The following is a 15,668-nucleotide window of genomic DNA, read 5'->3' on the forward strand; positions in this document are numbered from 1 at the left end:
GAACCACATGAAATAAACAAGTCATTACTAATAATTTCAAGAATACCATAATTCACACTTAAATATGTAAAACATGGTAAAACTATAAGAAATTAAAGAAATAAACTTGCAAAAGCTAGAACAAACATACCACAATTGATTGGAAGGAAGTAAAAACCCAAAAACACCGAAGCACTTAAACCCTTGAAATTGGGGAAAATGGAAAGATGGGTTTGTTTGGTAGGAATTTTTGGTAGAGATTGCAAAAGTTGAGTGAAGGATGGAAAATAAGTGAGAAAGGATGAAGATTGGAGTGATTTTGATGGAGACCTGAGGTTGTAAGGGGAGGTGCAATGGAGGTTTAGAGTGAGAAGGAGAAGGATGGGGTAGGTGACGAATATGGGAGTGATATTCACGAAAATGCAGCAAAATAGAAAACATGGCAGCATTTTTTTTTCGACTCTGAAGATAGGTTCGGCCGAACCGAGGGTATGTTCGGTCGAACCACAGTAAAAGTTCGGCCGAACTCCCCTGTGGTTCGGTCGAACCATTGCCAAAACTCTTCATTTTAAAATCCGGGCAGAAAGTTCCAGCAAAATAGCAAAAAGAGAGGAGTGACCGAACCCAGGGAAGTTCGGCCGCACTACGAAATAAGTTCGGTCGAACCATACTTGGGTTCGGTCGAACCTATGCTGGAACTGCAAATTTTCAGATTCTGGCAGAAAGTTGCTGGAAATGTCTAAAAATTTAGGAGTGACCGAACCCAGGGAAGTTCGGCCGCACTACAGTATAAGTTCGGTCGAACCTATAATGGGTTCGGTCGAACCTTCTGCTAGAATTCAATATTTTTGGTTTTGGCAGAATGTTGCCATAAATCCTTGAAATTGCTGCAGTGGCCGAACATGAAGTGGTTCGGCCAAACTTCCATAATTACGCAAGTAAAAATAGTCCGTTAACACACAACTAAACACATTACAATCATGCTAGATGCAAAGTATATCTAAAACCAAAGCACAATCAAAACCCAAAAATCCAAACAATCCAAAGTCGTAGATGGAAAAATAGAAGCAACATGAAAAGAAAAAGTATAAAAGGGTTAGAAACTCGGGTTGCCTCCCGGAAGCGCTTTTGGTTAACGTCGTTAGCTCGACGTTCCTTGAGTTGATCAAGGAGGGTCGAATTGACGATGCACATCAAGAAGTGTCACAGAAACTGGTTCATTACTTGGAAATCCTTCATGATAGGGCTTGAGACGGTGACCGTTGACTTTGAAAGGGGAGTGGCCGTCTTGGGAAATTTCGTAGGCTCCATAAGGAAACACTTCCGTGACAATGTACGGCCCACTCCATCTTGACCTAAGTTTTCCCGGGAAAAGCTTCAAGCGGGAGTTGAATAGGAGGACTTTTTGGCCTTTGACGAATTCCTTCTTGACAATTTGAGCATCGTGCCAAGCCTTAGTCCGCGCCTTATACATGCTTGCGCTATCGTAGGCATTCATCCTCAACTCCTCTAACTCATGTAGCTCTAGAAGCCTTTGCTCACCCGCACTATGGAGATCAAAGTTGATTTGCTTGATTGCCCAATGCGTTCGATGCTCCATCTCCACGGGCAAATGACAATTTTTTCCATAGACAAGCTTGTAGGGAGTGGTCCCTATTGGGGTTTTGAAGGCGGTCCTATAAGCCCATAGTGAATCAATAAGTTTGGAGGACCAATCCTTCCTTGTTCTAGAAACCGTCTTCTCCAAAATCACCTTGAGCTCTCTATTGGTGACCTCCGCTTGGCCACTCGTTTGGGGGTGGTATGCAAGCCCCCGCTTGTGAGAAACCCCATATCTATCAAGTAGTCGAACGAAGGTGTGGTGCTTGAAATGCGATCCCCCATCACTAATTATCGCTCTTGGAACACCAAATCTCGGGAAGATCACCTTTTTGAAAAGGTTGACCACCACCTTAGAGTCATTCGTCGGAGAAGCCACGGCCTCCGCCCACTTAGACACATAGTTAACGGCGACCAAAATATACTTGTTCCCATGTGAAGAAATGAAAGGGCCCATGAAGTCTATAGTCCACACATCGAAAACTTCAAGCTCAAGGATGGGGTTTTGCGGCATTTCATCCCTTCTAGAAATATTCCCCATCCGTTGACATCTATCACAAGTTTTGACAAATATCCACGCATCCTTGAAAAGAGAAGGCCAAAAGAGCATAGATTGAAGGACCTTTGAGGCGGTCTTTTGAGCACTCATATGCCCACCACAAGGAGAAGAGTGGCACATATGGAGAACACTTTGAACCTCGTCGTTGGGGACGCATCTCCTCAACAAACCATCGACCCCTCTTTTCAATAAAATGGGATCATCCCAAATGTATCTCTTGGCCTCGTGCTTGAGTTTTCGACATTGTTGTGAAGTGAAATCTGGTGGTATGGCACTACAAGCTAAGTAATTCACAATATCCGCATACCAAGGCTCCGATTTCACTTCAAGGACATAAAGCACATCATCTCTTAGAGCGTCCTCTATTGGCAAGCCATCATCTTCAAACCTTGCACCGCCCAACCTTGAGAGGTGATCCGCCACCACATTCTCGGCTCCCTTCTTGTCTCTCATCTCATAATCGAAGTCTTGGAGGACTAAAACCCATCTCAACAACCTTGGTTTAGCTTCCTTCTTCCCTATCAAGTATTTGAGAGCTGAGTGGTCGGTATACACAATTGTCTTAGAACCAATGAGGTAGGTTCTAAACTTCTCGAATGAATGGATAACCGCTAGGAACTCCTTCTCGGTAGTTGTGTAGTTTCGTTGGGCATCATTGAGAGTTTTAGACAAATAATGTATGACATGAAGTTTCCCATTCTCTCGTTGTCCAAGAACCGATCCAATGGCCTCGTCGCTTGCATCGCACATGAGCTCAAATGAAAGAGACCAATCCGGACCTTGGACAATAGGAGCGGTGCAAAGGGCTTCTTTCAACCTACAAAAGGACTTATGACAAGCATCATCAAACACAAACTCCTTATCTTGTTGCAATAGGGATGTGAGAGGCTTAGCGATCATTGAAAAATCTTTAATAAAGCGCCGATAGAACCCGGCATGGCCAAGAAAAGACCTCACTTCCCTCACATTGGTGGGGGGAGGAAGTTTTTCGATGACCTCAACCTTGGCTCTATCAACCTCAATGCTGGCATGGGAAATTTTGTGCCCAAGAACAATCCCACTTTCGACCATAAAGTGGCACTTTTCCCAATTCAACACGAGGTTAGCCCTCTCACACCTTTCTAAGCAACGAGATAAATTAGATAGACAATCTTCATAGGTGGCTCCTCCAACGAAGAAGTCATCCATGAAGACTTCTATCTCATCCTCAATCATATCACTAAAAATGGACATCATGCAACGTTGGAATGTTGCGGGGGCATTACAAAGCCCGAAAGGCATCCTATTATACGCATAAGTACCGTAGGGGCATGTGAAAGTTGTCTTCTCTTGATCCTTAGGGTCAATTGGGATTTGGAAAAATCCCGAGTAACCATCAAGGAAACAATAGAAGGAATGCTTTGTAAGCCTTTCCAACATTTGATCAATGAACGGTAGTGGAAAATGATCTTTGCATGTACTTGTGTTAAGTTGGCGATAGTCAATACACATGCGCCAACCGGTAACAAGTCTAGTGGGTACTAGTTGATCATGATCATTTTTCACTACCGTCATGCCCCCTTTCTTAGGCACAACTTGCACGGGAGATACCCAATCACTATGAGCAATTGGGTAAATAATTCCCGCATCAAGAAGCTTAGCCACTTCCTTCCGCACAACCTCTTGCATGGAAGGGTTAAGCTTTCTTTGCCTTTGCCTGACGGTTTTGGCATCTCCCTCTAGATCAATTTTGTGCATACATAAAGATGGACTTATACCCTTGATATCATCAATGGTATAGCCCAAAGCTTTTTTGTGATTTCTCAAAACATTGATCAAGAGGGAGGTTTGCTCCTCCGTTAGGTTAGAATTTACAATCACGGGGAAAGACTCATTGGGACCAAGAAATGCATACCTCAAGCCCAAAGGTAGAGGTTTCAAGTCTACCTTTGGTGCTCCCTTACCATTGGGGCTCTCTTCTCTTTCTTCAACTTGAAAGAGGTCATGAATGTAAGGAGCTTCTTCTTCCATGCTCGCGCCCTTGCACTCCTTGCTTTCCTCAAGAAAATCCTCATAGAATTGCATGTCTTCTTTGTGAGTACCTATCTTTGATTCATTCAACAACACACTTTCAAGGGGATCATTAGTGACATGCAAGTGGGAGCGAGAAAATTCATCAAGAATCGTATCAAGAATATCTACCCTAAAGCATTCACCACTTGAGGAGGGTTGTTGCATGACATTGTTCAAATCAAACTCAATAGAATCATTGTCAATTTTCAAGGATATCTTCCCCTCCTTCACATCGATGATAGCTCTAGAAGTGGCTAGAAATGGCCTACCCAAAATTATAGGAATCCTCTCATCCTCATCCATTTCTAGCACATAGAAATCCACGGGGAATGTGAACTTTCCTACCCTAAGGGGAATGTCCTCAACTTTGCCCATGGGGAACTTAACGGAACGGTCCGCTAGTTGGAGAGTAATGTTAGTGGGAGAGAGGGTTCCTACACTAAGCTTTTGGTAGACGGAATAGGGCATGAGACTCACACTTGCTCCTAAGTCACACAAGGCTTTATCAAATTCAATGCCATTGATAGAGCAAGGGATGGAAAAGTTACCCGGATCTTTCAATTTGGTAGGTAGTTTGTTGGAAAGAATTGCACTACAATTGGCGGTTAAACTCACCGTCTCACACTCCCTTCTCCCACTCAAAAGATCTTTCAAAAATTTGGAATAGTGGGGCATTTGCTTCATAGCATCAACAAAAGGGACGGAGATATGCAAATTCTTAATGACTTCCAAAAACTTCCCAAATTGGGCATCAAGTTTAGCTCTCACAAATCGTTGTGGAAAGGGTAGCTTCTCCTCTCTAGGTTGGCGATTTAGGGGCAAGGGGGTGGCTTCTTTTTCCTTGAGCACCTCAACATGTTTTTCTTTTTCAACACTCAATGGCTCATTGGGTTTTTCACCCTCATTCTCTAACTCCGCCTCTTCTTGGGTTTCTTCCTCAATTAAAGGGTCACTCCCTACTACTTTCCCACTCCTTGTTGTCACGGCATACAAAGGTTTTGGGTTGACTCCTTGACTTGGGATGTGAGAAGAAGAAGGAGAAGAAGAAGAAGGGGATGAATTAGATGCAAGTTAAGCAATTTGAGTCTCAAGCATTTTCATATGAGCATTGGTTCGTTTTTGAGCCTCTTCATGTTTCTTTTGATCCTCCTCACGCATTTTTAAAAGAGCATCTAATTTAGCCATCACGGGATCTATTGGAGGGGCTTCAATTTGAAGAGGTTGTTGAGGTGGAGGAAGTTGGGGTTGATGGAAACCCGGGGGCCTATTAGTTTGGGCATAGTTAGGAACAAATTGGCCCCTATTGCCTCCCGTGCCTTGGTTAGGAACATTGCCTTGTTGATTATTTCCCATGTTACCGTGGTCACGAAAATTTTGATTTTGATGGTCATGGTATCGGGAATTAGGTTGTTGGTTTTGATTACCATATCCTCTTTGGTTAGAGTAGCTTCTTCCATTGAAATTGGAAGGGCCTCCCCCACCATGGTATTGGTTATCATAACCACCACCATTTTGGTTCCAACCACGGTTTCCACCTTGATTCCAATTCCCCATTTGATTGGAGTTTGGCCTCAAGTTTCCTACATTTCCCATTCTGGGAGCAAAATTCATAGCATTGACATTTTCCATATTACTATCATGTTCATGGGAAGGGGGTTGAACTTCACAAGCATAGACACATTGAGAGGTATCATGATCATAGGTTTCACAATTAGAACAAAACATGCACCCTTGGGGCATTGTATTGTAAGAAGAGGGGGAGGAAGTATCCATACCATTGCCTCCCTTGGTTGAAGGGGAGATATTACCGTGAGGGTTGGGCCTTTCTTTCATCAATTCATCCATTTGCTTGGTCATTTTGGAGATTTGGGTAGAAAGGTTGTTTATTGCGTTGGCTTGCTCCAATGCATAAACGCCCTTGCTAGAAGTAGCATCCCTTTCTCCTTCGTACCAATCATCATAGTGCTTTGCGGCTTCCTCTATAATACACTCCACTTCATGCTCTCCTTTGTTCATAATTGGACCACCGGCCGCGGCGTCTAGGCTTGTTCTTCCTTGAGGTGTGAGACCTCCATAGAAAGTGTGAATGAGTTGATACTTGGGTATCCCATGGTGTGGGCATTGACGTTGAAGCTCTTTGTATCGTTCCCATGCCGCACTTAGAGACTCACCACTCTTTTGGCGAAAACCTTGAATCAAAGACCGAGCCTCGGCGGTCTTCCTATGGTTATAAAACCTCCTCAAGAAAGCCGTAGTCACTTGGTCCTATGTCGTGAGAGAATTAGGGGGCACCTCCTTCTCTAGCCATTCTAGACCTCTCCCAATTAGCGAAAATGGAAACATTTTGAGGCGAATATATTCTTGAGTCACTCCATTGGCCTTTATTGTGTCACAATATTTCTCAAACTCTTTTAGGTGCTCATGAGGACTCTCAAACTTTCCACCCGAGAATTGTTTCCTCTCAATCAAGGCAATCAAATTAGGCTTGATCTCGAAATTGTTGGCTTGAGTAGTAGGAGTTAGGATCCCACTTTGCGCTCTAAAAGCTTCGGGGGCCCCAAGACGACTCAAAGGCGTATTCTCTCCCATTTTAGAACCTTCTTTACTTTCAAACTTATAGGTTGAGAAAGGGTTGATTTCTGAATTCGAAGATGATTTAGGGCTATCTAATTCTTCACTTGAGGGTGAAGAGGGTGGAGTATCTTCTAATTCTCTTACTCCTCTCGTTGGAGTGCGGGAATTTCTACTCCTTGCTCTTGCTTCTCTTCGAAGTAGGGACAAAGACCTCTCTAGCTCTGGATCGATGGGAATTAAAGATCTTGAGCGGGTTCGTCCTCTGTTCATACAACAAAGCTAAGAAGAACGTAAGCACTGACAAGTAACAAAAGTAGCGAACACTAACAAATAAAGGTGAGATAGTCTTAAACAAGCAATGAAATAGCAATGGAAACCGTCTCCCCGGCAACGGCGCCAATTTGACAAGGGAATAATCGTGTCGTTGAGCGACTGCACCTAAGTCAAATTAATTTATAACGCTCTACCAACCTAATACGTGTATAGGGTAAATAGAGGGGTCGAACCACAGGGAGACATGCATAAACACCGCATTCACTACTTAAAACTTTAAGCTATCTCGGGACAAGAAGTATGAATAACTAAGAGATTAAACTAAGGATTAAGAATGATTAAAGATCAATATAACTAAACACCAAGGGAAGTGGGTAGATGTAGATGTCACTTGATCATGCAATAACACAGAAGCAAAGCAATGGTAAACTAAGCATGCAAGAATATCGAAATAAAGCTCGATCTGACCGCCTTCCGGGGTTAATCGATTTCTCCTAACATAGCCTCTATGCTTCCACATTAGAACCATATATTAGAAGGTGCAAACAAAGAATTATCGATAGTAATGAATCTCAACTAAGTCAACTTCCGTTACTTGTTAGTAAGACTCATCTTTGATCAACTAACAATGTGCACTTGCAAGAAAGACCAAAGAATATCAAGCATACAAAGACTTTAATCACCATTAACATAACCCCCAACATCATAGGCATGAATCAATTAACAACTACACCATCCCCACACCCTTGGCTAGGTGACTACTCACGAATCATATTGAAGACAATATCAATCATCAAATCAATAAGCATCAACATGATCAATAAGCAAAGAAGGAAAATCAAAATAAGCAAACAAAACTAGATACAAAAGTAAAGAGAGAGAGTAAGAGATTGCTCATTCATTGAAGATGAAGATTTACAAAGGTTCAATCAAGCTCCTTCTTCAATATCCAAGTTCATCAATAGAAATCCACACTTTCTCTCTCTACTAATGAAGTTTCTCTCTCTAGATTAAGCTAAAAAATGTAGAAAATTAAAACTAAGTTAATCCCCCAAAACGTTCTAAAAAAGGGACTTAAATAGTCCGTACAGAGTCAGCTGACAAAAGGAGAGGTCCGACCGAACAAATGGGAAGGTTCGGCCGGACTACAGGGTAGGTTCGGCCGAACCATGGGTAGGTTCGGTCGAACCTCCCTGATCCTGGTCTGGTCGAACTCCTGCGGTTCGGCCACTCCTGCAAAACTACCGATTTTCATCTTGCCCCTGCCTCGAAGTTCGGCCGAACCACTGAGCAGGTTCGGCCACACCTTGGTTCGGCCACACCATCAGGAGGTTCGGCCGAACCTCTTCTGAATCATGCTTCCTCTGGCTTCCTTTGAGCTTAGCTTCCTCCTCTTGAAAATCTCGATGGTTCCTACAAAGCATAAGCATGAAAAGCACAATAAGAGCAAAGCGGGAAGACTAAGAAAAGGGAGGATAAAGGAGAAAGAAAAGAGAAAGCAAAGCTAAGTAAAAATGCTTAGAAAGAGGGCCAAACAAGTGCAAACGAGGGGAGAATCCTTAGAGAAAAAGGATAAAAGAGTGGCATAAATGCCACTCATCAACGGTACCTTTAGATTTGATATCTGAAGATAGACGGGTCCGGCTGGGTTAATGAAGAACGAGTTTTCTCGCTTGCGCTTGACTCAAACGGATGACTTCTGCTCTCTCAAAGTTGTCTATCTTGAAAATTTTTGTAAACGTACAAAATGATGAGGGTAAACAACTATATATAGAGGGTAAATGCGGGGGAATTCCCGTAATTTACACGGAAGGTGAACGGTTACACTTTGGCGGTAAAATTACCACCAACCGGAGCGTGACGCGTGTCACAGATGCCACGTGGCGTGCCACGTCACATTTGTGAGGGGCAAATGTTTAGGGTCATTTTACCCTGCCACGTGGTCCAATCAGAGGATGACACGTGTCAGTCACAAGATGGCCCAAGATGGACTTATCCTTGCTTGACACGTGTCACTTCAGAAACCTGAGAGGAATGGCGGCCTTCCGGCCCAAATCCAGAGAAAGCCGCAATGCGGCGCAGCCCACTAATGATTAGGGTTCAGTGACCTAATCAGGGGCACAAATCCCGAGGACCCTATAAATAGGGAGATTCCCCTCTTTTGGAGGGCACGTTTTATTTATTACAAACTGTCCCTGTGATAGAGACATATGAGCTTGGAATCCGAGCAGATACCCACCTAAATTTCCGCACCTTTTTCTCTCCCTTCAAGTTACTAACTTGTTCGTCGGAGGCGGAGCACCACCCAACCGTGTCTCCGTTTGTTTTGCAGGTACAGGCCGCACCGGATCAGTCTTCGTGTTGTAACTCTCCCGAGGAACAAAAACACCCAAAACAGACCCGGTCTACATCAACTTATTGTAGACCCAACCTTCTAGTATACCATACGAATGTGATTATATCATATGAAATGTGATTATATCACTATAAAAGAGTGATTATATCATCCTGAAATTGTTATGTATAAAAAAGTGAATTTATCATTATAAAAAGTATCAAATAGTATATTACATCATTCGAAAGATGATTTTTAAATTTTATCATCCTAAAGATAATCATATAATCTCATTAAATGGTTTAATATGAGATTATATAATTCAAAATATATGACTCACAAAAAAATAATTATATCATCTAAAAAAAGTGATTACATCATGCAAAATGTGATTATATTATTTGAAAGTGATTACAATAATTTATTGTAGACCTGATCCATACAAGACCAATTGTGCCTTTTACTAGAATAATATTTCAGGGGTTTTTTCTTTTTTATTTGTTTTTCCAACCTACAATACTCTATTTATCAGGATTGGATCACTTTGTAGCTACAAAATATACTAGGATAATTGGTATTGTACCTTACGATTTAAGATGATAATTTATTTTTTAAAATACTTAATTAGGAAGGATAGCCACTCTTTATCCCGAACATAGTCATACCAAAATTGAACAATAGTAAAAACCTTAAAATTGTAATGTTATATGGGACAAAAAAATCTAGATCAAGAAATTGCTAATCTTGCTCTTAGACACTCTATATGAAATTAATTTGTACACCCTTTGTCCCCACATCTATTTCAACTAGGATAGGCATACACAGGGAAAGCTAAGACCAATTCCAATAGTAACTAAGTTTTCAAGATAATCTACTCTTTCGTATTCAGGGCATGTTTACTTCATCATAATTTCAGTTCAGTTCAGCTTCTAATAATTTCTTTCCTTCATAAAATATTAATTTTAGCTACGTTCTGTTCAATTCAGTTTAACTCCTAATTTCCTTCTCTCATAAAATATTAATTTCAACTATATATTAATTTCAACTATATTCAGCTCAGTTCAGTAAATGTAAACAAATCCTTAATTAGTGTCTCATTGATTAGCTACTACCTTGTGACATGAATGAGCATTAATTTTGTAACTAGAATTAAAAATTTGGTTTGCCAAGCCATTTTCATAACTGAGCTTCAATGGTCAAGCTAAAGTTAAGGCGAGAACTATCATTATTTTGACAGACTAATCAAAACAACAAAGCTAGGGTGTATTCTATTTACATGGTTTTCACTGATCTGAACTTATTAAACCTTATTAAAACTTATTTTAGTTTAAATATTGTACAAAGGTAACCCTTATCCGAACTTAGTTTATTTGAACTGAAGTGATTTGAACTAATCTGAACTTATTATACCTAAAATAAATGAAAATAAGGTTAACAAAATATATATCTCAACTCACATACTTAATAACATCACCTTACATAATGAAATTAACTTTAGGTCACATAAATATTCTAGTGAAGTAGATTGAAATATAGATCATAACAAAAAAAAAAAAAAATGATCATTCATTGATGACCAAAATAATTATTACTCTAATCTACTTATGTTTCTACAATTGAACGTGAAAAAAGAAAAATAAGTAAAACTCTACTTATGAATGTGGCAGGATTTGATAAAGAACAATATACTAATTTAGGAATATCCCAAAATTATAGCGACTAATTTATATGCCAAGATTTCAAAAGTATTTTTCCAAAATACAATAAGATAATAATCCCATAAATATTTTTTGCTAAGATGATATGATAAAAAGTTCAAAAATATTTTTTTCAAAATATAGTAAGATAATGATACCATAAATATTTTTTTGCAAAAATGATAAGATAAAATTCCTTAAATCATTTTTTTGTCATACGATTAGCGTAAAATTGTGATTACCTAACGCAATTGTTAGGTAATTCATATGAATGTCTTAGCTTATTCCAATTAAAACATAAAAATTAATTTTTTAATTAATGACCAAAACTAGTACCAGTACTAATGAATGCCTTACACACAAGCATATTCCAACTGCAAGAAATAACCTAATTAAATATAACTAAAACTTTATGGTAATGACCTAAATAAATACAGGTAATGACCTAACAAAATACAGGTAATTACCTAATCACAAACATATTACAAAAATCGCACAATTCTGGATCAAACAATGCGAAGAAAAAATAAAAAACTTGAACTCTAAATTGAAGAGAAAAACCTCGTTATCCATGGACATTAAAAAAACTGAAAATTCTGCATTTTACATCATCACAATTCACACTCCTAAGGCTTTTTCCATTCTCAAAACTATTAAATAAAGTGATTGTTACATTAATCAAAATCATCAATCGAAACCTAAATGAAATTTGTACCCGAATTTGGATGGGGTTTTGGACGGAATTTTGGTAGGAATTTGGTTGAAATTTTTGTCTGAATTTTGGTCTGCGTTGCGAATAGATTATACATTAATCAAAACTATCATGAATGAAGTACAACGAAGAACAATGATGATTTTTTTTTTTAAATTGTAATTCTAATTTAATTTTTGAAAATTATTTTATTAAGATAAAAATAGATTTTACAAAAACTATAATTACGTATTCTATAAAAAAAATACACGCATTCACAATTATACATACATGTATAATATATTTAGATATTTAAAAATAAATAAAAAATGGACCAATCATAACATGACACCTCACCATGTTATAGTGTGATTTTTTTAAAAATGACACCATAGAATCATCCCACTCACTCACTCACTCTCTCTCCTCTCTCACTCTCTCTCTTTCCAGCCGTGTTCACAGCCAATTTTTCTCACATCTCTATCTACCACATCTCAGTTGACCCTCTTCTGTAATGGATCAGTTTGTGTCTATGATAACGTTTCTCCTGAGAAGGTATTATTTATTCTGTTTACTTAATCTCATCAGTTTGGTCTTCCTGCTGTCTCTGACATTTTGTGTCTTTAATTAGGCTCAAGCCATAATGTTATTAGTCGAGTCAAAAAATCAAACTTCCTCACTTGCTGCAATCCCGTCTCTTCCTAAAGTGCAGCCATCAGTGCCAATGCAAAGACTGCCTACAAACGACGCTGCTATTCCAAATCAGCCAGCAGGACTCTTAAGCCCCATTTCTTTGCCCCCTTCTATCAGTTCTCTTCTTGTAGTAGCTACTAGTTATGCAGTTGAAGCAAATCCGATTAAACCAGTTATGTCGACTCCAATTAAACCTGTTATGGCCCCTCCTGCTCACGTTAAGTGCCCTGAACCTCCTAAATCAGGTGCCTCTGTCAGAGCTGGTGTAAATAAAATTGGTTTATCAGGTATATTCTCAATCAAATATTCAATTCCTGTGGATTATTTCTGTATCACATTGCTTCATGTGTGTGTGTTATACAGTTATCTGTCACTCTGTCTGTTCTTTCAATCGACTGTGCCTCTGTGAGGGGGCTAGGAAGCCTACTTTGCTGTGCCATAACTGCCTTGCATTGCACTCTTGCATATTTGTCAGTGACAAAAAGGCGATAATACATTATGTTGGCTGTGGTAAGCTTTACGTTAATTTTTTTTTGGTTTTCTTTCTTTGATTTTCTTGAATTGATGTACTGACGAAGGCTCTCACTTCTGTGTATATTTGTGATTGGCAAATATTAGTAAGAGTCAAAGTTGGTGGCTGGTGTAAATGTCAAAGCAACAAAGGGAATTATTAATATGGCTCTACTAAAGTATATTTAAATTCTAAAACTAATTTTAATACATATAATCTTTCACCCCTTTAAATGTTAGGTACTATCACACACTCTCCTGGATGTTCCAAATTGTATCACATGAAATGTCAAATTAGCAGACTTCTGATTTATGACTTCCAAAAATGTGAATGATATTTTGTTTACGTTCTTCAGGTTGTCACTGATGGGTGGTTGGAGAGGACAAAAGAGAAAGGCCCTGCTTCATTGAGCATTATGCAAACCAGGAAAAATCTTATGAGGGCTCATGTAATTGCATTGGTTCTTGATGGAGAGGAGGTGAGCCATTGATTCTGTCTTACAGTGCTATGTTTAAGGTTGACATTAGACAGTTTATTTAGATAAAAAGATTTTATATAATTTAGTTTAAATAATAAGGTAAACCATACCATAAATAAGGTATAAATGCAAAAGAGGTATTTAGAACTGCAACTACAACCCAACCTGTATGAATTTTGTTTAGACAGGGTCTCAATAGGTCCAAATTCCATATGTAGCTATATACACAGCCTTATCCTAGGGTATTCAAAATCCTTAGAATTGTTGTTAACGAAAGGCTAATTATTTAGTCAAATGATTAGAGATTATATTTCCTTGCATTAGAATGAAAGTATTTATAGAAATATAGAATTTAAAAATCACCATTGATTCCTAAGAAGCAATACATTCATTATGAGGGGTGAAAAAGAAACCAAAACTCTCTAGCCAAGGCTCAAGTAGCTGAATTTCAAATTGCCACTGATTCTATTGGTAGTAAACTAGTTATGCTATGTTATCATCTGTAATCTTCAGCAAAGCCATTATTTGCCTTAAATTCTCATAAGAAATACTTCTTCAAGCTACACCTTTCTTTTGCTATCCTGTGAGAAGATCTTAACTTACTACAGTGGGTCATTTTTTCATAAATAGTTGTGCTATAGAGCTGGCAGATAAAAGGCAAAGCTTTAAATTAAGAACCTTGTCTGGGAAAGAATCATCTCACCTCACCATTTATGATTCTCTGGGGCTATGAATGACTTGTTGATCTTCAATCACCAATATTGATGCTTGCTCAATAGTATCATTGTCCAAACTATTAGTGTTGATATAGTTTCTTGTCCAGACAAGTAGAATAGTTTGCACTCATCAATCACATCTTCAAGGCTCATCCCAATATGCTGATTCTTGATACTGCGAGTAGCTTGGATTTCTATTGAATAGGTATTGTATAGATTATACTCGTTCTTCAATCTTAATCCCAATTATTTTTATGGCTACTCTACTAGAATCTTACAATTTCTTTTTTAACTATTTGATTGATTGATTTAAATTATGTTATTCTTTTAATTTCTTGTTGATCTCAAATTGCAGGAACAAAGAAGCTAGAATTTGGTTGCTAAGGCACCTTTAGAATTTGAGATCAAAGTTGCAGTAATTTAAAATTGGTGGAAGATGTAAACAACTTAACATTAATTTAGTGGAAAATCATTCAAATCTCTTATTGCCATTGAGATTTTCTTTTGCTCCATTTTTTTAGTTTTAGTTATTAGGCGATAATAAATGTATTTTTTTTGCTGTTTGTATAAAATATGAAGTACTATTTTTATCTCAATTAATTAATAAAACAACACGTGTTGGATTTTTTTTTTAAAATTGGGGTACACACTATTTGTAACGGGCAGATATCATGCCCGTTGGGCAGTTGAAATGCCTGTTACAAATAAGTCGTTATTTGTAACGGGCACTTGAAATGCCCATTACGAATAACGGGTTATTTGTAACGGGCAGTTGAAATGTCCGTTACGAATAACGGGTTATCCTTAACGGTGGCATACGTAACGCCCGCTGCTCGTTACGGATAAGCCTTTTTTGCCCGTTACAGATAGCTATTTTTCCACTAGTGATCATGTCGATCACCTTATGTGATTGTAATCAAGCTGACTACTAATCATGTCAATTTGCTTATAGGGGCTAACTTGCGTACCAAGGAACCTAAAATTGTTGCATGAGGTCCGCATAAATCAATATGGGGCCACAAATTGCATCGCTGAGGAAAGGGAGCCAGCACGTGTTGCCATGCATTGTCGCGGCGCGCCAAGCCTGTTGCGGCGCACCAAGCCTGTCACGGCGCGATGGAGTAGTCGGGTTTTCCAGATTTAAACCTCTTCTTCCTCATTTTCGTTGTTCGTGTCTCTTTTTTGCTCGATTTTGCTCGAAACTTCTTCTTGCTTGTTCTCCTTCGTTTCTCAACGAAATTCACTCAAATATTTTGAAAATCAAAGCTTATTATCTCTAGTTTTCCGATCTTTGTAAGTTTTTCTCAAACTCACTTTATTTTATGCAAATTTTGTGCGTGTTTACCCACAATTTTTTGGAAAAAACGACAATGTTCTTGCTTTGTTTGTTGAATTTTATGCCATGAATTTGTTTGTTTATGCTTGTACATTACCTTAGGAGTGTTTTGAGACTTATTTGACTCAATTTGGTGAAGAAATGAACAATTTTCCATTGTTGAACCCCTTGAGTT

The 15,668-nt window shown here is 38.8% G+C and overlaps 1 protein-coding gene and 1 non-coding gene across 2 annotated transcripts; both read left to right on the forward strand.

Annotated features, from left to right (window-relative positions):
* Positions 1 to 6,293: 6,293 nt before the first annotated feature.
* Positions 6,294 to 6,399, forward strand: LOC145557049 (small nucleolar RNA R71). Its single transcript, XR_014092129.1, has one exon. It is a non-coding gene; the product is annotated as a small nucleolar RNA R71 (small nucleolar RNA).
* Positions 6,400 to 12,195: 5,796 nt separating this feature from the next.
* Positions 12,196 to 14,773, forward strand: LOC145556036 (uncharacterized). The gene is made up of 5 exons (XM_081617719.1): positions 12,196 to 12,314; positions 12,391 to 12,739; positions 12,816 to 12,962; positions 13,319 to 13,441; positions 14,513 to 14,773. The coding sequence occupies exons 2-4, from the start codon at positions 12,403 to 12,405 to the stop codon at positions 13,327 to 13,329; spliced, it is 495 nt and encodes a 164-aa protein (XP_081473845.1). The 5' UTR covers positions 12,196 to 12,314; positions 12,391 to 12,402; the 3' UTR covers positions 13,330 to 13,441; positions 14,513 to 14,773.
* Positions 14,774 to 15,668: the final 895 nt, after the last annotated feature.

This window comes from Chenopodium album, chromosome 8 (genome assembly GCF_948465745.1).
Source record: "Chenopodium album chromosome 8, dcCheAlbu1.1, whole genome shotgun sequence".
NCBI lineage: Eukaryota > Viridiplantae > Streptophyta > Magnoliopsida > Caryophyllales > Amaranthaceae > Chenopodium > Chenopodium album.

Bases quoted from the DNA above. Each gene is read 5' to 3' on its own strand.
- LOC145556036 (XM_081617719.1), top strand. From the start codon at position 12,403: ATGTTATTAGTCGAGTCAAAAAATCAAACTTCCTCACTTGCTGCAATC. The intron at 12,740-12,815 runs GTATATTCTCAA...TGTGTTATACAG, and splicing joins AAATAAAATTGGTTTATCAG to TTATCTGTCACTCTGTCTGT.